This window comes from Citrus clementina, unplaced genomic scaffold (assembly GCF_000493195.1).
Source record: "Citrus clementina cultivar Clemenules unplaced genomic scaffold, Citrus_clementina_v1.0 scaffold_7, whole genome shotgun sequence".
In the NCBI taxonomy this organism is placed as follows: Eukaryota; Viridiplantae; Streptophyta; class Magnoliopsida; order Sapindales; family Rutaceae; genus Citrus; species Citrus x clementina.
In genome coordinates, this window is record NW_006262075.1 from 2,065,986 (window position 1) to 2,089,147 (window position 23,162).

General features: G+C 34.1%; 3 protein-coding genes across 4 annotated transcripts; all 3 read right to left on the reverse strand.

The window, feature by feature from the left end:
* Positions 1-528: 528 nt before the first annotated feature.
* LOC112096749 (protein FAR1-RELATED SEQUENCE 5-like) lies at positions 529-1,494 on the reverse strand. Its single transcript, XM_024180406.1, has one exon. The coding sequence runs from the start codon at positions 1,492-1,494 to the stop codon at positions 529-531; it is 966 nt and encodes a 321-aa protein (XP_024036174.1).
* Positions 1,495-3,736: 2,242 nt separating this feature from the next.
* Positions 3,737-9,499, reverse strand: LOC18037058 (succinate dehydrogenase [ubiquinone] flavoprotein subunit, mitochondrial). Its single transcript, XM_006425624.2, has 16 exons — positions 9,149-9,499; positions 8,818-8,976; positions 8,039-8,126; positions 7,497-7,643; positions 7,262-7,402; positions 7,030-7,115; positions 6,859-6,951; positions 6,703-6,766; positions 6,422-6,565; positions 5,933-6,120; positions 5,612-5,786; positions 5,111-5,281; positions 4,884-4,953; positions 4,674-4,794; positions 4,506-4,543; positions 3,737-4,014 (listed from the first exon to the last, which is right to left on the reverse strand). The coding sequence occupies exons 1-16, from the start codon at positions 9,257-9,259 to the stop codon at positions 3,912-3,914; spliced, it is 1,899 nt and encodes a 632-aa protein (XP_006425687.1). The 5' UTR covers positions 9,260-9,499; the 3' UTR covers positions 3,737-3,911.
* Positions 9,500-18,765: 9,266 nt separating this feature from the next.
* LOC18037059 (cytochrome P450 90B1) lies at positions 18,766-22,484 on the reverse strand. Of its 2 annotated transcripts, none has more exons than XM_006425626.2 (8): positions 22,077-22,484; positions 21,677-22,001; positions 21,454-21,606; positions 21,107-21,358; positions 20,913-21,005; positions 20,739-20,817; positions 20,529-20,635; positions 18,766-19,483 (listed from the first exon to the last, which is right to left on the reverse strand). In XM_006425626.2, the coding sequence occupies exons 1-8, from the start codon at positions 22,280-22,282 to the stop codon at positions 19,208-19,210; spliced, it is 1,491 nt and encodes a 496-aa protein (XP_006425689.1). In that variant the 5' UTR covers positions 22,283-22,484; the 3' UTR covers positions 18,766-19,207. The 2 variants fall into 2 exon arrangements, with proteins under 2 accessions (XP_006425689.1, XP_024036784.1); XM_024181016.1 differs by lacking the exon at positions 18,766-19,483 and adding an exon at positions 19,991-20,153.
* Between the last annotated feature and the right edge of the window lie 678 nt (positions 22,485-23,162).

Here is a 23,162-nt window from a genome sequence, read left to right on the forward strand (position 1 = left end):
TTAAATTGAAAAAATTCTCATATTTGACAAACGAGAGTACTACACAATATAACATAAAAAATACGCAAACTACTACAACAATTGAAACAACATTACTGCTCTCGATTCATTTTGACCCCCAATTATTTTGACAATTCCTGAAGTGACATAGATGTAGAGATCTTGGCCAGGCTCTTTACTTTATAAGGAGTGATCTGAGAGAAGAGGAATAAGAAAAAAGAGGGACGAACACCTATCCGGAAAACAAAAGGTCATGGGTAATCTGTTACAATAAGTTAAAAAAAAAGTTAATGATAGATTTATTCAATTACTTTTAATATTAAAAAATTAAATTATATAATGAAGACACGCTTGAATGAAATCAAACTACCTGTGGAAGCATAGCTTCCATCACTTGAATCAAACGAATTTATGTTTCTTTCTGTATTCAGCTCTAATCTAAATCATATAATACAACATCTTATTAAAAAACTGAAAAAAGTGAAAGTCGTGATAAACTTAATAAAAATAAATATGAAAAAGACACATTTACCTCTTGATGAGCAAGGGACAGTTTCTTTTATCACGTGACTGGCCAACTAGACCACATCCATTGCAGCGTCTTCCTTTGTATTCCCCTTTCACTTTCTCTTTTGTTTTTTCCTTTCCGCCTTTAAGTCTTTTCCCACACCCTTTAGCCCTAACTTGAAGTGGTTCATTAAAGTGTGGTTGTTGCAAACCACTATTCTTTTCTAATACTCCCTCACTTCTGCAACTTTTCATGACTAACTTAACCTTTTCTAGGGCATCTTCTAAGTTCTCAATGACAAGTTTAGATGTTGCTTCACTCAAAACAGCTTTATCAATCACATTTGAAGCAAGCTGAAATAACTTGGTCCTCCTTAATAAAATTGATTTGTCTGAACAATCATTTATTTCAACACCATCTCCGTCAATAACCCTCTCAAGTTTGGTAGCTTTAGTCCATCTTTTTAGAGTATAAATATTAGGCATAAAAGAAATTTGCAATTTTTTAAACAAAGCTAGCATATGTGTACACGGGATACCTTCACTTTCAAATTTCTTGCAAATACATGAAACAAAATCTAACTTTTTGTCATAAACTACTTCAAAGACTTTTGAAACACCATCTTCTTCATTCACAATATTATACACCAAACAATCTTCATTTTCTCTAACAAGCTCAATTGCATGTAACAAGCTATTCCATAATTCATCTTGAAACATATAAAAAATCTCACATGAATAAATTTCAGACATTTGCTTTTCAATTTGTAATGGTAATCTCAACATTGGTCGTTCATTCAAATCTTTGTTATCGGCAATCAACTCTTCATGACGTTGTTGTGAAAGTGCTCTATTAACTCGAAAAACAAAGTCAAGAAGCGAATTTGTTTTTGATACACACCTCTTAAAGATTGCATGATTACTTTCAGCTCGTTGGCTACTTGCATCCCAGCTGAAAACACATGGTTCACATACGCAGGCACTCATTTTGATCCGATTTCATACACCCCTTGTAGCCACTCATTCTCTGTTAATTTTGCCTTATCTATAACATCTTTCCACAGTGCATCAAACTCTTCTACAGTATTTGATTCCCAAATGCATTTTTGAAAATGTCTATAATTTTCCATATGGACTGTTTTGCTTAGTCTCTCTGAAAATTTGTTCAATATATGCCAAATTCAAAATCTATGAAAAGTGAATGGAAAGGCTAGAGATATAGCTTTTGTCATTGCTGGATCCTGGTCAGTAATAATCATTTTTGGATCATCACCAAGGATGGCCTCCTTAAATTGTTCAAACAACCAAAGAAATGATTATGTTGTCTCATCACTTAAAAAACCGCAACCAAAAACAATAATTTGACCATGGTTATTAACCCCAACAAAAGGTGCAAAAATCATACTATATCGATTGGTGTTGTACGTAGTATCAAACACAATCACATCACCGTAAAACTTGTATGCCTGCCTGCAAATTGCATCAGCCCAAAAACAATGTGTAATTCGATCATCACATCCAGCTTTGATACTGTAAAAGAATGATGAGTTCTTTTCCTTCTCAGACTGAAAATGCTCGTACAACATATCTGCATCATGACCCTTCAATTCATTTCGTAAATTTTTATTATTATTATAAAAGTCTCTCTGTACACATCCCATATTTTGCAAGCCCCCTGCCTGCAATTCAAAAAGACTGATTTGCTAACATGTTGGTATGTTCACTGTAGCTAATTGTTGACTTAAGTTTTTTTGAACAGCTGACATTGAACGATGAGACCTCAATAGATGAACCCTTCGAGGTGAAGATAATGCGTGATTATGCTCTTCAACAAATATACGAACCATATATTTACCGAATTCAGATTTAACCACCACTAATTTTGCACTATAACCACCTCGTATTATACTACGTCGCCTCTTACGATTAACAACTTTGGATTGTCTTGCTTGTCCTTCTTTAAAGCACACATATTCCTTCCTTATTATGTCATTACTCTCTTTGCATATCTTACTCGAATTAATTCGGATACTAAAACCACCCTCTTTAGCATATTTGTTGTAAAATTCATAAGCGTCATCTAAAGTGTCAAATTCTTGACCTTTATGTGGCTTACAGTCGAGTGCTACTTTTGGTACGTAGAGACTATCCTCACAGTTTGACTGGCCAGCCACATTCTGAGCATTCACTTTACTACAACTGAAATAAGGGGAAAAAAAGAAGAAAAAACACAAATTTAGGGAGCTAAAATAAATAATTAAAGAGGGTGAATATGTATCAGCATGCAACTCACTTGAAAAAAAAAAAGACTCAATGGCGACGCTGCAATGACGAAGCTCCGGTAGCTACAAATTCCAAACGAGTGATTCAATTTGATAACAAACAGTCGCTGCATTTGCCAAACTAAATTTAATTTGTTCAATTTGGAATTATTTATTTCTAGCTGCATGTTTCTTAAATGGTGTTGTGTAAAAGTTTTTTTTAGTTTTCTCTCTCTAGAACTGTGACTATTGAGCTTCCTCTTTTATTTTTTCAGTTTTCAAAAATTATAGAAACTCTGCAATGTGGGTTCATATGTCGGAAAACAGTGCTGTATAAAGAAAATATTAAGTGACCGTTGGATCAAATCCAACAGCCACAAACACTCTCTCGGATTATTATTATGATCCAGGATCCTGGATCAGAAAAGCACTATATATATATATATTATACTTGAAAGGGTTCTCAAAACCAGTAGTCATATAGAGCCTTCTTAAAATTTAACTGATATATTAAAGTCAGCTTGTTAAATCATGCAGTTCGTACGTAAAGGTGTTAACTGTTTCATTTTTATGTTTGTTGATAATACTTAAACACCGCCGTAGAGCTCCATTAGTATTGATGTAAGTTGGTCCCAGTAATAGTCGGATTTGTAAATATTAGTTATACTCTCATGTAATATGAGTTGTAATCTGAACAATAGTCTCATGTAATAAAAAAAAAAAAAAAAAAAACACCAACGTAGAGAACAAAATGCTAGCTAGGACACTGCAATAATTTATGCAGCATACGACCTCGATAAGTCGATAATTTCTCCTCTATGCTATAATTGGCAGCTTCAAGTTAATAAATAGAAAGGAGCATAATTGTTCTTGCAAAAGCCAAAATATATTATTATTAATTTAACAATGAGTTTAAACACCTATCCAGCCGTCCAACAACCATAAAGCTTATTACCCGCGCTTAAGCATGAACAAAATGCAAACTCTGGTTGAAATTGATAGAACCTTGCAATATTAGAAGTTTAATTCTGATCAATGCAATAATTATTTTGCCAAAATGCTGTAGCTACAACAATTTATTGAATTCCCCCCTCTCTTCCTTCCTTTCTCCAGTTTTTCTTATTTTTGGGGAGAGCAGATAGATCAATATACACGAGCTTTAGGTGGGAAGGACTCAATTTCATCGTCCAGCGTATTCATGTGAACTGGTCTGTAATCCAATCGTACCTTCTCATTCTCCCAATATCTACAAATCATTGGAACATATATTTAATCAAATGAATTAAACAATACAAAACTATAAAATAATCAAGGCCAACAACACCTAACATTGCTATTAATAAAATATGAACAATCTCAACCAACATGTTGGAATTAACATGAGATCAACACAAATACCATACATAGATACTGAATAGTCCCTAAATATTTAAAGTGCAATTGCTTTAACCGCCACGACGCAGTCCGTTGCATATAAAATTCAATTGCACACAAAATTCAATAGCCTTAATCCAACATAACTGCCCATCTGAATCAAATTTTTTTTTAGACTAATACCCAAAACCCATGCAGTTCTCATAAAAATGCACCAACGTTTGCACAAACTTCCTAGAATTTTTAAGCTTCCACAGAAAATTGTTACTTTTTGTGAAATTTAAGCAAACACCAGGGGCACAGTACCTAAATTTGATTCCAAATCAACCAATTTCATTTTAAGAAAGGAACAAGATGACTTACCCCAGAGTGTGCTTCATCCAGTTCTCATCATCTCTTTTCTGCAAAATCAGAATAGAGAACTTCAGTACTTTCAAAGAGAACAAAAATGAAAAAAAGAATAGCTAACTTCAATATAAAGAAAATTAACAGAAACAATGAATTGTTAACGAAACAAGAAACTAAACTGACCGTAAAATCTTCACGTGCATGAGCTCCTCTACTCTCTTTCCTGGCTTCAGCAGAATGCATGGTGATGCATGCATTTATCAAAAGGTTTTCCAACTCTATAGTTTCTATCAAGTCAGTGTTCCTGCCAAACGATCTCATAATTAAGATCATGATGTAAATATATTCCATAAAATAATTTCGTCATTAACATTATCATGCACCAAATGTTACCATATCAAACTACGATCTGTCAACTTAACATCATGGAAACTCTCCCATGCCTTGTCAATTAATTGACAACCTGCAGAAGCAACGCAGAAATAGAAAGTTAAACAGTGTTCACAAGGGATGGGAAAAGAACAGTGCGTAACAAAACTCAATCAAGCAAGTGTGTTCTTGTCTTTCAGTGTTTATCTGAGGAAGAAAACTAAATGATGAATTGTTGAAAAACACTATACCTTCCTCCAATGTTTCCTGTGTTCGGAAGACAGCGGCATTATTTTGCATCACGCGTTGCATATTCAACCGAATTTTTGAAGTTGGTATTGAACCATTTGAATTTCTTATTTTGTCCAGCCAGGCAACGGTCCTCTCACCAGCATTGTTTTCTAAAGGCTTTTGTTTCTCCCCTGCAAAAATAGAAAGTAAAGATATCTTTAATCGATATAACAATTAGAAGTAAGGGTGAGAAGCCCGCAACTTAAATTTTTGACTTAAAATCATGACTTAATTTTTCACTTAAAATCATGACTTAATTTTTCATCCATTTATCAATCCAATACAAATGGCTGATGGACAAAAGACTTAAATGCTACCTTTTTTAACTTTAAATTCACACCAATAGATTGAATGCATCCATGGATAAATATTTTAAGTCATAATTTTATGTAACAAATTTAAGCTAAAGGAACCCCAACCTAGAAGTAAGGGCATCTGTCAGTTCTGAACAATAAACATACCTGGCCTCTGGATTTCTGCAACTCTATTTGCACAAGCTCGACCGAAAACAACAATGTCAAGAAGAGAATTTGCACCCAGCCGGTTGGCACCATGAACTGATGCACAGGCAGCCTCCCCAGCAGCCATAAGTCCAGGAACTACTTCATCCGGATCATCACCTTTGATAGTAACTACCTGCACGAACATGAGCAGAATTGAAAATATCAACACCACTGCATCTTTCTCAAAGTTCACAAGCATTGAAAAACCACAAGTTGTTAAATATTACATATTGATTATTATTGGCATATTTCAACGTAAAATGTGATTCTAACTCGCACCTCTCCATGGTGATTAGTTGGAATTCCACCCATATTATAGTGCACAGTTGGTAAGACAGGAATAGGCTCCTTCGTGACATCAACACCAGCGAAAATAGCAGCAGTTTCAGATATACCAGGAAGCCTCTCCTTGAGTACATCTGGAGGCAAGTGGTTCAAGTGTAGATAGATATGGTCCTTCAGAGGTCCTGCAGGATAACAGGATCAAAGTTATTATGTAGCGCACGAAGGAGTGTAACTACAGATTATGATAACAAGTTATCATAATTATCTCTTCATAAATAGATAAACACCAATCTGTATAATTGATATCAGGAAGCTATGGCTATGGATTGTATGAATTTCTCACACTTATGGAGTATCAGAGGTCATAAGACCATCTTCTAGACTGATCATAGGAAACCTCATTTTCTCCATAACAGATAAAAACACAATAGAACATCAAATTCCAGAAGGGTTTGGTATAAGATTCTATAAAAGGCAATATACCTACACCACGACCTTCCCGAATTTCCATGGTCATGGATCTTGAAACAACATCTCTTGATGCAAGATCCTTGGCTGTAGGGGCATAACGTTCCATAAATCGTTCACCTTCACTATTTCTAAGGATACCACCTTCACCGCGAGATCCTACAAGTTGCAGATAAATCAGAAATGAAGTTCGCTCAATTACAGTAGAACAATAGTATTGCAATTCAAAAAGTTTAAAGAAAACAAAGATAAAAAGATAAAAGCAACCTTAATAGCATGTAACTAGAAGAACCAACCTTCAGTAATAAGGCACCCAGCCCCATATATACCAGTTGGGTGAAATTGTACAAATTCCAAATCCTGAAGAAGAATAAATCAAGAAATATAATTAAGGAAAAACAAAAAATAAGTCTAGAGAACTTACTTCAAGATCAATCAGCAACAAAACAAACCTCAAGTGGGAGCCCAGCACGCGAAACCATTGCATTGCCATCTCCTGTGCATGTATGAGCAGAGGTTGCAGAAAAGTAGGCCCTACCATAGCCCTGAAAGGAAAACATATGAATGACAAAGATGTCATTGCATACTTGAAATTAAACATACTTGCACAACATGTATAGTACCCCTGTGGCCAGAATGGTTGAAGCAGCACGGAAACGATGCAATGTTCCGTCCTCCATATTCAAAGCAATTACTCCTTGGCAGGTACCTTGACACATCAAGTAACAGAAATGAACAAAATCTTGAATTTTGTGCCACCTAACAACCCCCACACCCCCACCAAACCAAAAAAAGTAATTTTCCCGATTTAAAAAAAAAAAAGGCAAGATATGAAAGGGTAAACCACTAACATACCATCACTGTTCATAATTAGATCCAAAGCAAAATATTCCACAAAGAACTGTGTATTATGTTTCATAGCCTGGCCATAGAGGGTATGCAATAGAGCATGACCAGTTCTGTCAGCAGCACATGCACAACGGTACGCCTGCCCACCTGTATGATGGCAACATTGACAAAGTCAACGACAAAAAGGTACTGGTCATATCATGCGAATTGGAGAGTAAACTTCAAACTCGATTTATCTTACCTTTTCCAAAATCAAGACTTTGACCGCCAAATGCACGCTGGTATATTTTTCCATCTTCTGTCCGAGAAAATGGTAACCCGTAATTCTCCAGCTCAATCACTGCTTTTGGTGCCTCCCTACACATATATTGAATAGCATCCTGATCACCTATTAAATACAATTCCCCTCACATTAGCGCATAAACAAATGAAAACCTTATCTGAAAGAACTGTTCAAATTCTAGTGTCTGCACAGGCACTCAAATGAAGAGAAGGGAAATGATCATGCGTGTGTTCATGCAGGCACCATGCTGGCCTATTATCACAACTATATTGCTTCGTTATACTCAATCATTTCAATTCAAAATTAATAAGGAATGGCACTGTTAAGGCATAATACTGCATAACATATGTATCGTCTTAGACATTAAGAAGCAAATAAAATAGATAGAGCATTCGGCCACCCAAAACTACCCAAATATTCAGGCAGACAAACTAATTGCTTCATACTAACATTCACATTCCCTATCACCAGAAAACAAAAAAAAATCATAATTGACATACCTAACCAATCACTTCCCTTGACTGTGTCATACATGTGCCACCTCCAGTCATCTTCAGTCATGTTTCCTAAAGCAGCATTAATACCACCCTGTATAGAATATCAGAGTTAACTATCACAATCAGGGAAACCAAGCCAGTAACAACAAAATCTACACAGGGTCAAGCTATACATGTTCAAAAGACTTTGTCAAAGGAAAAGGCACAGCCACATAAAATTGAAAAAGACAAGAATAAGTGACCATAATATTTCATAGCTAAAAAACTTTAGAAAGAAAAATTAATAAATAAAGATGGAAGTTTTGCTGTCAAATAGCATGTTTCAAAGGATATCCAAGAAAAGCAAGAAATCAAACTCTGATTTGATAACAATTTGGACAAATACTTCATGAAACTTACAACAAGAAGTGAACACCATCCAGTTTGATTAGGCATGTGTTTACACTTCCAAAATGCATCATCAAACAAATAGATTAAACAACAAATTCTCAAATATGCATTTAGACATCCAAATATATATTTACATCTATTTGTAACTAGTAATATAAAGCAAAAACTATATGGCACAAAATTTGGAACCAAAGAAAAAATAATATTCCAATATGTTCATTGTTATTTTTTTTTTTTCCTTCTATAACATCATCCCTAAAATAACAAAGGGGATATCCAGAACTAAGGTGCCAAATACTTGAGCTGCGGGCAGCAAAGCAGAAGCAAAACAGTCAGAAACATACTCAAAATTTCAGCTAAGGATAATCTGTTGGCTCAGGAGAGTCTCATACCTGAGCCGCAACAGTGTGAGAACGAGTAGGGAAGAGCTTGGTAATGCAAGCGGTGTTGAAGCCATGCTCTGAAAGCCCAATCGCTGCTCTCAGCCCAGCACCGCCAGCTCCAACCACTACAGCGTCATATGTATGATCCACTATTGTGTATCCTCCAGTCTGCAGCAATTAATTAGAATAACCAAGTTTTACAGAATAAACAAATAAAACTAGCTGATTGACAGAAAATTGAATATAAATTGATCAAATTTGAGCTAAAAACGTACGAAGTGATTGAAACCAAATAATGCGAAAATACGATTACAAGGAATAGAAATTAAGAGAACCGTACGGAATTGGTGGAGAACAATCTGGAGAAATGAGATCTGAGAGAGTCATTGGAGACTGATCGTTTTGAACGATAAGAAGATAAGCCAAGGCCACGAGAAACGCAGCGCCACATCTCGGTATCTGTGTTTTACTCTCCCAATCTCTTGCTAATTAGTTATTACTCGATAGATCGCAAAGGCTGCTACAATGACAGACAGGCTATGGAGGACCGGCAGCGGGGAGACGAGAGATGGAAACCTGACTCGAATGCTCGGACTTGCCTTCGGTTGATGAGAGTTGTTATATTTTAACGAGGAGAAAGTAGTAATTTCGGATAAGCGAAATTGTTGTACGTATTGTTTTTTCATTGCCTTAAAAACTGAAAATAATATTTTGCGTCAAAGTACTAAAATAGGAGGAAAATTGCATTTTTAAAAATTAATTTTTAACTATATGATATCCGAATTGAAAATTTTATTGACAAATATCATTAGCTTAAGGAAATGAATATAACATGCTGTAACTTGTTAGGAATTTCTAGAATCGAGCATTCAGTCTTGTGTGGTTATAATAAGGGTTTGTTTGGATTGCTTTTAGCAAGTTCAAATGTAATTTTAAAAAGTAAAAAGTTAATTTTGATATTTGATAAATTTTTTAAGAAATTATTTTTAGTAAAATTATTCATTCGCACAATAGATTTTAAAAATTAGAGAAGGAGTAACTTTTTAAAATCTCACTTTGAGAATCAATTTTATATTTAATACAATTTCAAATATATTTTTGTATATATTATAAAAAATTAAAATTATCCTTATTAATTAGGAATTAAAATAATTAACTTTAAATAGATTAATTTTGTTATCTCAATATAATTAATAATAATAATAATTAACTTTAAATAGATTATTATTATTATTATTATTAATTATATTGAGATAACAAAATAAAAAAATAAAAGTAATCATATAAAATATTTATTTTAATTATCAAATATTATATATGCATAATCAAAAACATTTTACAATACATGTTTGGAAATGTAATTCACAGCTCTTTTAAAAAATAAATTTGATCAAACGTTTAATTGATTTTTCTCACTACTGATTATTTTTACATAACAACTTACTGTAATTATTTTAAAAGCTCCAACATTACTAAAGTTGTCCTAATAATGGTCTTTCTAAACAGTCAGTTTGTTTCTTGAAATCCTAAACAATTATTATTAATTGCAAGTTTCATGCTTCAATCACTTGGCAAGATTTAGGACCATCATTTAATAGGCAAATTTTGTAATTTTTGGGTTTGACATAGTTTATGAGCGCCTCTCACCCTTTAGTCGAGTGGTGGGTTATGGTTTGAGTTCCCTCAAGAAACTCATGTGTCCTCTCCAAAATAAAATTTGGATGGAAATAAGTATTTCTTTTAGTTGTTTGTAGGTGAAGTAGATATCTTTTTCAATATTTTTGTGAGGGATAGATATCTGGGTCATGTCATTATAAAATAAATATAGTTGATCCCTATAGGATAGGTATCTGAACTGTATTATCATAAAATAAATATAATTTGCCCCGATAAATATTTTATATAAATATCAATAAACCGGTAATTATATAACACATATTAGTAATTTAAAAAAAAAATAGTTAATGAACCCACACAAGATGAATAATCAAACCATCCTGTTAGCAAATCATTTTTTTTATTTTAACGAAACAGTTACGTGGACGATTTAAGACCGAAATGATTTCATGTCATGTGAGGCTTTCACATCAAATATGGTGGGCATAGCGCGATAACGTGCCGCCTCAATAATGCGAAGACGGTGCTCTTTTGGCCACGACGGATTTGTAGACATTCGCCTCGTGGTATCACTCCCATCACAAACAATCATTGGAAGTCCGCATATGAGTTCTTTCCTCGGCAAACATCTAACGTAGTCACGTTATTGAATGTTTATAATTTATTGTCTAGTTGACCAGAGAATCACCTTCCGCATTGAGCTCAATTTTAGTGAAAATTTACAGAATTTTTGGTGTAGTGAAAGAAGTCGTATCACATTCCAGAAAATTTCCGGGCAATTTTAGGTTCCTTATGGGCATCTTGGTTAAAATAACAGTTGTATTTTATCATATAAATATTTCTACAACCAACAATCCTTAACACCAGTTATGCACTTTCTTGTTTTTTCTATGAAGTCGACGATTTGAATTTGAGTCTCTTTACGAGTGTGTGGATATGTTTATTTATTATATTTTTTAGAATTTCAAGTAACAAATGGTAAAAAGACCCGACTCAATAGTTAGTCTGATTGATTCGGCTTAAAATGCTCGAGCTTTGATATGAATTTAAAAAATACGGATTAAGCTTGGTTTAATATTGAGACCCGACCAAATTCTAGTCAAAATTCGGATCATTCTACCCGACTCAACCCGACCCAAACCCTTAAAGCAAAACAATCACAGATTCACGCATACATGCATCACACATTCACACATTACACATATACAGTGATTTAAAGCAAAGGCCCAAATTCTAGTTAGAGACAATAAAATAAACTCCTCCCACAGAATAAGTCGAGAAAAAGCATGTTACCATGCACTTGTTATTCCAACATTTACAGACCTTTTACCTTTCATTGGACGGCCCAATATTAAAAGGAACCAAACTTCAAAATTGGGGATATTTTTATATCAAATATATTCATTTTCAACTTGTATTTACAAATGCTGTATTTTACTTGTAAAGCATATTTATACATACGTAAGAAGGCAGCAATTCTAAATCACAAACGATTTTCTCATATTAGCTCACTGATTTAATCTCAAGCTTTAGTTGCTTGGATTTTACTGTTGCATAAACTAAAAATTTGATATTTGCAGATCAAAATTAAAAGAAAAATTATGGTCAGCTCAGACAAACAAATTAGTCTAAAGTTATATTAAAAGAGAAACGCAATTAATCTAAAGCCACATCCCATGTACACAAGGATTAGCAAATTAAGCCCACTGAATATTCGTTTCAATCGTCGTCAACACATAAAAGTGGCATTATTTAACCCCCCTCATTTCACACCATCACACCCTTCTCAGTTCTCACCACTTTTAATTGATTTCCAATTCTATCCGCAAACAAATTACCAAAAAGAATGTCTCTTTTTTAGTATTGCATGAGAGAGTACGACACAAACACAATTTAATATGCGTGTGGACTCGTAGGGTTGGCAATGGCCTTGGCCCGAGCTAGAACCTGTAACTGAAAAAAAGGACTGGAGCCTGAAACGAGCCCAATGCTTGGGAAAGGGAAAAATATTTAATATTTATATTTATTGGTTATTTTATTAGGCAGGGGTGCAGAAAGTAGGTCTTGGGCTAAACAATGGGCTAGTTTGGGTCTCTTGGCAAAATTAAGTGCACTGTGAAGGTTTTATTGTGTTATTGGTTTAGGGAGCGGTGATATTTCCCATTTCCAATTTATCTTTACCAGTGCCTCTACTTTTCAATTAATTTTATTGATTTTCGAAAATACCCTTAATTAAAAATAAAAACATGAATTTAAAAAAATTTACATTTTATTTTTCGTTCTCTGTCATCTACACAGTGTCTCTTAAATCGATCAACCTCTCAATCTCAATGACAGTTATCCAACCACATTGCAACCGCATTCAAATCTAAATGTTTTTTTTAACATCAATTCCGCTGCCATTACATTGTGAACAATTGCAGCAATTGAAGGTGTTGTAGTCCTGCCACTGTTTATCTCATGAGTTCCCTCAATTAATCCAATTTATTTTCAAAATTATTCTCATAAAGCCCCTTTTTCCAATAAATCCATTTTAATTGAATAGCTCGCTGATAGCGAGTGCTCTTTCTTAATCACAGACCAGTATCATACTGAAGGTCGACTGGCGATGGACATTTTTATGGATCCGCAGCGTTTGAACGTGGCTGGTTAGCTCTTATACATGCGATTGTTTATCAAAGTTTGATTTTGCGTATTTTTCATTTACTTTCTGGTGGCTTGTTCAACTTTCTGGATTGGAGAATAGTAATATGAATATGTCATAAAGAGTCGAGTTAAAGAAAGAATTAAGAATTCCCCCTTTTTAATGGAAAAAAAAGATTTGTTAGATCTACGTGCTGCTAAAGGTTACACTAAGCATAGCTTCATTCAATTCCACGTTTTTTACTGCGACCTTCAGCTACTTTCTTGGAGTGAATCAAATATTCTATGTGGGAATTCAAACTGATGACATGTTGCAATTATCTTAATTGGAGAATGCAACGAAGGGCTATTTTTTAAAGAAAATAAAATTATATAATAACACTCGCAAGATTCTGAAGTGAAAGAGAGACAATTTGAAGAATGTGTCGCGGTGTTTGATTCAAAGACAGGAAGTTCGATTCAGTTCGAGTGGCAGTAGCAAAAAAGTGGAACTAAAAGAGGAACAATTTGAGTAACATCCTCCATTTCGTCCTTTACTCAGGCCCATAGTCCATTCCGAGGCCCATAATCCATCTGAGTTTCTTGTCCAACCGAGCCAGTGACGTAAATGTGAAAAGAAGTACTAAAAAATGGGACCGTCGTTCTCTGAAGAGTAAACATATATATAAATGCATGTAATGTCTTTTTGCATGTACAATTCAGTTCCATTTTCGAATTTGCAATTGGCAAAAACCACTAAATATGTAAAATAGCCAGTCTGATCCTGGCGACGACGGCATAAAACAGACAAATGGGCATTTCAAAATTCAAAGCATATCATTGGTTTCCATTCCAAAAATTATAATCACATTACGATGTTGGGGAAGATGATGAAATTAAGGGCCAAGGAGTAAGGACCTACTCAGAAACTCCTATTTATTTCGTTTGGTAGCTCGCTCGCATGATCTCTCTCAACTCTCAAATCGTGTTCGTCATCAATTAGGAGCCCACGGCCCCTACTTGCATCAACAACGTGCGACCATCCCTGATCACATGCCTGCTTTCACGTGTTTGAAAGTTAACATTTCCGGCTTTATTAAAATGAATTCATTTCGTTTTCCCTCTTTACGCAAATCGTTTGTTGAAACATTAACTGGAACACGTGAATCGCGGGGAAATGACAAGAGAAAGTGAAAGGAAACCTACCTTGGAGGCGTACCGTTGGTTCTTTTTGTGATGATCTCTCTCCATTTGTTTCGATATAATTGTTCGTTTTCAATTTTGGAATATCGCCAAGTGCAATACAACTCCTTCGTATTTAATGATTCGATAATGATCATTATTATATAATTATTTTAAATACCCCAACATACTCATTTGGTCTAAAATCGTAAGCAAATTAAATGTCCGTTTGGTAATGTTATGATTTTTTGAGATAATAACATTTCTATTTTATTAACTTTTTTCTTTTATTTTATTGCATCAAAATAGTTGACAATAAAAATCATCATAATAATAATGGTTTTTTTTTTTTTTTGCATAATGTATGTGAAGATAGATACAGAGTTGTATTAATGATAAAATTAATTGTTAAATCCTATTTTTTTTTAAAAAAAATTATTTATTATTTACTTTTTGATATAAATAAACTGTAAAATGAGATGCTTTTACTAGAAGACTTTTGAATAAATTAACCAAACATTAAAATTAAACTTCAGCTTTCGAAATTATTTTTAACTTGCCAGTAGTAATCCCACACTGTCCCAAATATTACTTACATGAGCCATTAGTTTGAATCAGACTATCCACAAGAAATATTATATGATGTGTGGTAAAAGCATGGCCGACATTCCAATTGTTAGTCAAGAAATGGAGGCCTCTTGTTGTCTAACGACCTTCATGGATTTCTAAGATGCCACATGTCACACTAAATTAAACTAAATCAGGTTAATTAATTAATCAAGCCGTCCACTAGATTATGTTTCTTTGAAATTGACGATTGATGTTTCTAATATGGCGGCTTAATGTATTAAACTATTAATGGTACGTATGTGTGTATGTATGTGTAATCCAAGATCCTTAATTTTATTGAAGTCTGAGAAAGTTACAAGTCATATTGTTTAATAGTATATTTTTAACAAAGTTGAAGATTGTGGATTGGAACATGTACGTGTGTGTGTGTGTGTAACTTATGTGCCTTCTTAGTCTTTAACTTTCATTGGATTACACTACTCTGAGTAAAGGTATCACATGTCTTAATAAATTTTTTGGCTTTCATTGGATACACTATTCTGATTGAATGTATCACATGTCTTAATAGAATTTCTGACCATTTTATTGTTAAAGCATATGACTTAACAACTTTTTAGATTCTTGATTGGAACATTTTATAGAAATTCTTATATATATGTAAATTCTCAGGTGAGGGCACCTTTTTTTATTTTATATGCAGTCATGCTATTAAGCCATATAGCTTTATAGTTAATTGAACATTGATCCCATTAAATCACATGGTTTAATGGTGAATTGAACAATTACTCTATTAAATTATATGGCATAATAACATGTTTGCATGAAAAAAAATTGAGGTTATGTCAATTATATCAATTAAAACAAAAGATTAGCTGCATATGTCGCATGTGTAAGTAGTTTCTCTGGTCTATAAGATTGGTGAACCAAAATTTCTCTTTTATTTGTAATTAGTTATTTTATTTTCTAGGTCAATCGACTTCTTAGGTAGGAAGATTAACTGTTTAGAGTGGTAGTTTTGTTCGTTGCTTCTTAATTACTCTATAAACTACGCAATTGAACAGTAATTAATGCCTGTCATTTTGGTTAATAAGAAATAGTGATTTAGGTAAGCTATCCATCTTCTACCAAAAATATCAGGTGTTGACTATGGGATAAACTTATCAAATAGGTCAAGGGAAATCCAAATATCAAATTGATATTTTTTGGATTGTTTCCTAATCTTTGATTTGATTTTCAAGTTTCCAACAAAAAGGTTAGACTTTACCCTGTTTCTAGATTCTTATCTACTCAAATATTTTGAGTTGTGTTTAGATGGTCATCATCTAAATGCAACACTTGAGTTATGCTCAGATATAATAATCTTGGAGATTCCATTGTTATCCCAACATTTGAGCCCCTCCATAATAAATATTAAAAACTAACTTGATGAAGTAGTTATTGATGAACCGTTACATACATCATCGGATAATTAGACTCAAATGTTTGAGATAATAATTGTCATATCTAGCATTTTAAAAGTTCTTAATTATACAATTACAATAAATGATCGTGTATTAAAAATTACTTATCTTTTCATCTTACTACTACAAGGTATATGTTACTATTTTAATATCAAAGATGTAACTGATAATTGAAAGAATGACCTAATGGTAAAATTGAGAAATGGTATGAAGTGTAGTTATCCCTTCTGGCTTTGTAAATGTAACATTATACACTCGTTATATGTTCGGCTACACATATTCGGAGGTTGCTCTTTGTTTTTGTGATAATATATACATTTTAGGTCACTCTTTGTCAAATTTTGATAGTACATAAATACCAATTAATTCTATTTGAAATCTCGAGATGAGAGAGAGATTTTTAAATCCATTATTTAGAATATAAGGTATGTATCTAAATTGACAAACATAATGTTACTCTTTACATACCACGGCCCTAAAAAATAATGTTAAATTAATTATATAAAAATCTGATAGTTGTATATTCTCAGTTAACGTGGGATAATACTTTTAATAATACCCTCGTCGTGTGCACACTAATCTTTTTAATATAAAATGTAACTTTATATTTTAAAATTGTTGTGATCTGAATTTGAACGTATCAGGTCCACTTGACCAGGTCATAGCGACGATAACAGTGACGTTTGTCGGATAAAATATTTACGTGACCCGCCAACGCACAAATATATAAAAAATAAAAAAAATACAACTATTTTAATAAAAATGGTGAAGACTTTACATGATGGAAAAGGCCAGCCAGCTGTGCAGAGGCAGCCGAGTTGTGAGAAGTGGGCCTGACAATAAAATAAAATGGGGGACATGGATTGCAATTGCATGGTAGCAACCAAATCTGTTCAACGTGTCCCAACGGGACGGAAGTAGATATAAACGGAACGGGACCGCTTCCCCGTCCCAGACGACAAAACGCCCTTTTTATTTTTTTTTTCTCATTCCATTTTGCTTTCCCAGATGATAGTTACAGGATGTGCACATGCGCCTCTTTATTCTAGTAATCATCACATCCGCTCGCATGGAGTCCCCACCAAGATCGTCATATAATCCCACGATAAAGAAATTTCATCATCACGGTGTGCAAATTCTGAAGCACGTATCTATCTCATGGAATAAAATTTTAGGTGATCCGTGACGGGTTCTGTTTGTTATGCTCTTTAACCAAACAAGGAGCTGACAAATTAAGAATTTAAAAAAAAAAAAAAGGACGTTAACCAACAAAATATTGGCTCCGCTGGTAATAGAGTTCTCTTAAGTGGCTTGACTGGGTTTGCTCCCCAGTTCGAGTCGTAGGAAAGTCGCCTTTGTTGAGAGAACCTGTGCCTCTTGGTTCGAGCGGCTGGGTTGTGGTACAGGCTTAAAGGTGCCTCCCACAGTTGGAGCCCTCCCTAGGATACCTAGTGGTCAAAACCAAAAAAAAAAAAAACCTGTGCCTCTCGATTCGAGCGGAGACTTCTAGTCTGACTTGTGGTACGGGCTTAAAAGTGCCTCCCACAGTTGGTATCCTTAATCGAGCGGAGACTTCTAGTCTGACTTGTGGTACGGGCTTAAAGGTGCCTCCCACAGTTGGTATCCTTCTCAGGATGCCTCATGGTCAAAACAAAACAAAAAAAGGACGTTAATTATCGGTCAAAGTACTATAGGGATTGGTGGTAATTTTTCAATGATTATGCCGTGACAATATGCTTCAAAAGTTTTCGGTTTTAAATTTACAAATGTTGTAATTAAAAAAAAAAAAAAGAATTATTGATTGTCATGGTAATGTTCATATTGGTAGGAGCGGCAAAACAGATTTATGAATCAAATTTGTGATGAATCTTAAATAAAAGAGTAGTGTTATACATTTTAAATTTTTTATCTCAAAAATTATTTTTAATTATGTGACGTTCATAATTGGTTGGTGAGATAATATTATTAGTTTACTTAGATTTTATAAAGAGTTATCAATCAGTTAATAAAGGACACATCAGTTGGAATAAAAATTGAGATAATCAATCATTACTCTAAATACAATGGGTCAATTATATTTTAGTGGATTCTAATTTAATTTATTTTCTAAATGAAACCTAACCATAAGATTCGAATTCTATTTGTTTTGACTTGTCTAATTGGTTGAACAAATTGAATTAATGAATGAAACGAATTGTATATGGATTTGTTAAAATTTATTTATCTACAATTATATATCAAATAATAACTTATAAACAATCAAGCAAAATAAAATATCAAAAATTTATCATCCGAGCTATATACTAAAAGTTTCAAAACGAACAGAACAGATAATACATTCAAACCCCAAAGTTCTATATTGCAAACACAAATTCATTAACAATGCAGATGAAAGGAACTAATAAGATCCTTAGAATAAACTAATCACAAACAAATAATGAATCAATGAGCGCATTGAATTCAATCAATTTTTTTTAAAATTCACCATTTTGATTCGAATTTAATCGAATTAGTGAATTCTAACTCAAATTGCCTGCCTTGAATTATTGGGTATCAGATGTGAGAGTATAATTAACAGTGGATGTTCCGACATAAGAATTATGGTAAGGAGAGAGACCGTAATTAGTAGAAATATTACATATAAATGAATAATTTACTCCAAGCCGCAAGATGGAGATGGAGAGGGACCAGAGGAACGTAATAATAAATTAAAATTTACAGCATGGTGAGATGATGATGATGGGTCCTAATAATAGTGTCTGCATGGTGTGCATTTCTTGGTCTTCCCTTTGGTCGTGCAGTGATGATATGATGAGCCGTAAAAAGCACTTAGAAATAAGCATGCAGTTGGAAGATCCAAGTTGCTCAATATCTCCATGTTTTGTATTCAACACAACAGGAGAGGTCGATCCCTTTTGTAAAATGCATGCAAATTGACATGTCTGATTCTATTTCAACGTGTGGCGATGGATTCTGATGGGTAAGCCTTTTGGAAATTCGACAAAAGGGAAGACAAATGCTTGATCATCTTCAGCTAATTCCCACTTGAAGTTGAGGACCAAGTGGTGAACAAAGACGGCCATTTCGAGTTTCGCCAGATCTGATCCGGCGCAGAGCCGCGGTCCTCCTCCGAACGGCATGAAGTTGTTGTTTGTTGACGGGCTCGGGCTCGGGCTCGGGCACGGGCACCCAGAAGCCGATACCGGACTTCTCCCATTGTTTTGCTGCATCACCATCACCGGCCACCAAGTAAAAAATAATATAATAGTTAATATTCAAAATTGATGGTAACAACCATTAATCGAAACCGAACAAGTAACTTGAAATAAAATAAAAAATTTAAAAAAATCTTGTTTCATAGTCAGCTTCTAGGCATTTGTCATTGTCTTGCTTTCAATTTATCTTTAGTAAATTGTGATTCGGTTTCGTTTTTATCAATTTAACATTCCACAACCTTTTTAACGAAGATTTTGTTTAGGAATGTTGTTGGACCGGTTTCTAAGATGACCCACAAAAGAAGAAAACAAGTGCACGTGCATGTGAGAAACGCAAGAAGCCCCCACCATTCACATGGCCTTTAATTTTTTCAAACTCAAAGCTCCCCAACACATATTTTAAACTGACAATTAGTTTTGGAAAATTCTTGAGTAGGAAATAAGAAACTTTCTAGTTATTGTAAAGATTTGGTTGCGATTAAGTTAAATTGAAAAAAAAAAAAAAAAAAAAAAAAAGCCTCTCTCTCGTCTCGCCCCACGCGCGCAAGAGAGGTTCTTCTATGGGACAGAACACAGCAACCACGGTCCTCTGATCATGACAGTACATCTGATGGCCGTGGGGAATCCCTGAGATCCTGCTTCATTTGTATGTTCACGATTAAGCTTGCTGTGCGCCACCCTATGAATGGTAATATATGTCTTGATGAATTTATATTATGGTCTGTTTGTTTAGAACATTGTATTAGCTTAAGTCAAAAAAATAGATCTTTCATTTTTTATTATATATATTAATTAGGAAATTAATGTGAGTGAGAATCTATAAATTAAGAGACTCTGGATCAAACATCTTTAATAAAAAATAACTTTTTTTTTTTTTTAATTAAAGCCGAATTCATGAGATATTCACGTAGTCAAAAACTTATGGCAGGCCGCGGGCATGCTTAGCTGTGGGGTGGAACTTTTTGTTCTTAATATAGTGTGCTATGACCCAAAAAGGGGAAAAAAGAAGGGAAAGAAAGGCAAGTTGCGGTGAATGGTGATTAAGCTGACTAACCTGCCACCTCCAAGGATTGAAATGCTGAGGGTGGTCAAAAAGAGAAGGATCCAAGTGCACTGCTGCTATAACTGGCAGCACTTTCCACCCACATGGTATGTCATATCCTGTTATCAAAAATAAAATACAATCTTAAGCACTTCTTACTTCTTAGCCTATTAATTAACCTCCTTGCATTTTACTACTGCATTATAGACTCTAGCTACTTACCCTTATACCGAACATCTTTGAGAGCTTTTCTGTGCAGAAATCTTACAACATTACCGAGTCTCAGTGTCTCATTGACAACCTACAGAATTTTTTTTTATTCAAAGTTACTGTTAGTGAATCCCACATTGAAAATTATGTTTTAATTCATGAAAGGTATTAATCAAGGGAGCTTACAGATTGGGTGAAATTCATTTTCTTGTAATCTTCCCATTTCAGCTCCACTTCACCTGATTGCTTCTTGGCTCTGGCAATTTCAAGATGCTCTTCCTGTATTTGCCCAAAAAAGAGGGAAAAAAAATGATGATCAACATAAGCCATTTGAGATTGAAAGTTATGAATAATTAATTTAATCATTGATTTTTGCCTACCCTCAACTGTTGAACAGCTTCAGGGCAACCTTGCAAGAAGTAGATAGCTAAAGCTATGGCAACTGATGAAGTTTCATGGCCGGCAAAGAGCAAGCTTAATATCAAGTCAAGAATTTGCTCCGTTGAAAGATTGGAATGCTTCAAAAGCCATCCAAGAAGATCATCTTCCTCCATATTTTCTTTCCCCTTTTTCATTTTCGTGAGTCTTTCACTCATCTTTTGCTCAATAAATTTAAGTATGTTTGATCGAGACTGCCAAATAGCAAAACAGAACAAGATAGATATTAAACAATAGCAACTTAAAATGCTAAGTATGATACAAGAGCTTCTTTGAATTCTTCAATTACCTGCAAGGCCTTCCTGTAAGCACTTCCAGGCAAATTTAAAGGAGGAGAAACAACTCCTTTCATGAAAGTAACATATTCTTTCTTTAACAGCTCGGTCTCGGGCTTGCCAGGCTCCAAGCTCATAATATGTTTGGCCATCAAATTGAAGGTGAACTGAAATATCAAATCTCATAAAAATTAAAAAATTCATACATTCAGAGTTCAATTAAAGAAATAATTTTACCTTCTTTGCTTCATCTTGAGCGGAGAAAACAGAGTTGTCCTTCCAAGAATTCAAAACAAGCAAAGTATGCTGCTCTACTTCTTTAAGCAAATGAGTTCTGAGCCTGGCGAGGCACAAGAAGTTGAGAGATATAATTCTCATGTCTCTGTGCATGTCACCAACCAAAACTAACATAGACCATTTTCCAAGAATTCCACCTATGCTTCTTGGATAGCTGCATTCAAACAATTTGCCTTCATTTTGTAATATGTATCGATTTAGCCCAGCATCCGCAGATACTATCGTCGGCTCCCCGAACAAATTTGACTTGTAGATTTTGCCATACCTGCGTCCACATAACACAAAAAGTTTGAGTCGCATGATTGGATTAGAGTACTCTTGTTTGTGGGGATTCATTTACCTTGAAATATGCTGTTCCATGAATTCTCCAGTTGATGTAGCACAATAAGGTTTCAAGTAACCTATTGTTTCTCCAACAAAAGGCCAGCCCATGTTGCCTGGAGGCAGATTGAATCTGGTTTGCTTTCTTGTGACGAGAATGAAGAAGATGAGAAGCAGAGCTAAGATTGATGAAACGAGCGAGAGAATATGCTCTGAGTCGGACATGGAGAATGGCCGACTCTTTTCTCTGTATAATTTGTTTAGCTGTTCTGAGCAATAATGAAATGAAGTGAAATGAAATCAGAGATATCTACTTTTCTTCTACTAGTTATTCATGTATAGAAAGGAAGTTCCTTTTGTCTTTGTGGAGTCTTTTTAAAGTGATTATTCAGATGTTTTTTAATGAAACCAAACTTAATAAACTGCTTTGAAGCCAATACCTTAGCTTGACAAAACTATAAGTTGCACCCAGCCATTAGATCCAATTAGATCCAGCTACAGTTGTCATCATAGTTGAATTCAATGACTGAAAGTTACTGTGGTATGGTACCACAGTTGCACCGTAGTTGGACCAACTAATAAGTAATAATAAATAATGCATTCATTTCGTGTCTTTTAAGAAAAGAGAGCGAAAAGCAAATAACGAAATTGGTTTTCTTTTTTAAAAAGAAAATACAAAGAAAAGGAATTTGTTAGGGACTAACTAAATCAATTTTCTTATCTCACAATTCAAATTTATATATTTTTTTTCAGATTTATAATTTATATTAGAATATATCAAATTTGTTAATAATCAAGGATAGATCTACGCATATTTGTATAGAGAGATTTCTACTTTTATCCAATTATAAGATAGAAATGAGTCCCTACATAATGTTGGGATTTCAACCATTACCACGTACTTTGACGGCCATACGATTGACACTAAGCTACGAGCTCAAAAATAAATAATGAAATTAGATTTACACTTTGTAAAATACTATCCTTCACAGTTAAACTTAGATATATGAATGTTTTTTAGTCAAATAATATTTCAATCACGTTGCTTCAATCACATTTACTGCCCTTTAGTAAATCATCTTCTTGTTAAATTTTCAAGTACAAA

What these genes read in the sequence shown, in the direction of transcription:
- LOC112096749 (XM_024180406.1), bottom strand. Translation starts at nt 1,494, where the DNA reads ATGAGTGCCTGCGTATGTGAACCATGTGTTTTCAGCTGGGATGCAAGT.
- LOC18037058 (XM_006425624.2), bottom strand. Translation starts at nt 9,259, where the DNA reads ATGTGGCGCTGCGTTTCTCGTGGCCTTGGCTTATCTTCTTATCGTTCA. An exon ending in CAACTAATCACCATGGAGAG is followed by an intron (nt 5,787 to 5,932) that starts GTGCGAGTTAGA and finishes ATGTTCGTGCAG; the next exon opens with GTAGTTACTATCAAAGGTGA. An exon ending in TGCAGAAATCCAGAGGCCAG is followed by an intron (nt 5,282 to 5,611) that starts GTATGTTTATTG and finishes CTATTTTTGCAG; the next exon opens with GGGAGAAACAAAAGCCTTTA.
- LOC18037059 (XM_006425626.2), bottom strand. Translation starts at nt 22,282, where the DNA reads ATGTCCGACTCAGAGCATATTCTCTCGCTCGTTTCATCAATCTTAGCT. An exon ending in CTCAAGATGAAGCAAAGAAG is followed by an intron (nt 21,607 to 21,676) that starts GTAAAATTATTT and finishes TTGATATTTCAG; the next exon opens with TTCACCTTCAATTTGATGGC. An exon ending in CAAAGATGTTCGGTATAAGG is followed by an intron (nt 20,636 to 20,738) that starts GTAAGTAGCTAG and finishes TTTTGATAACAG; the next exon opens with GATATGACATACCATGTGGG.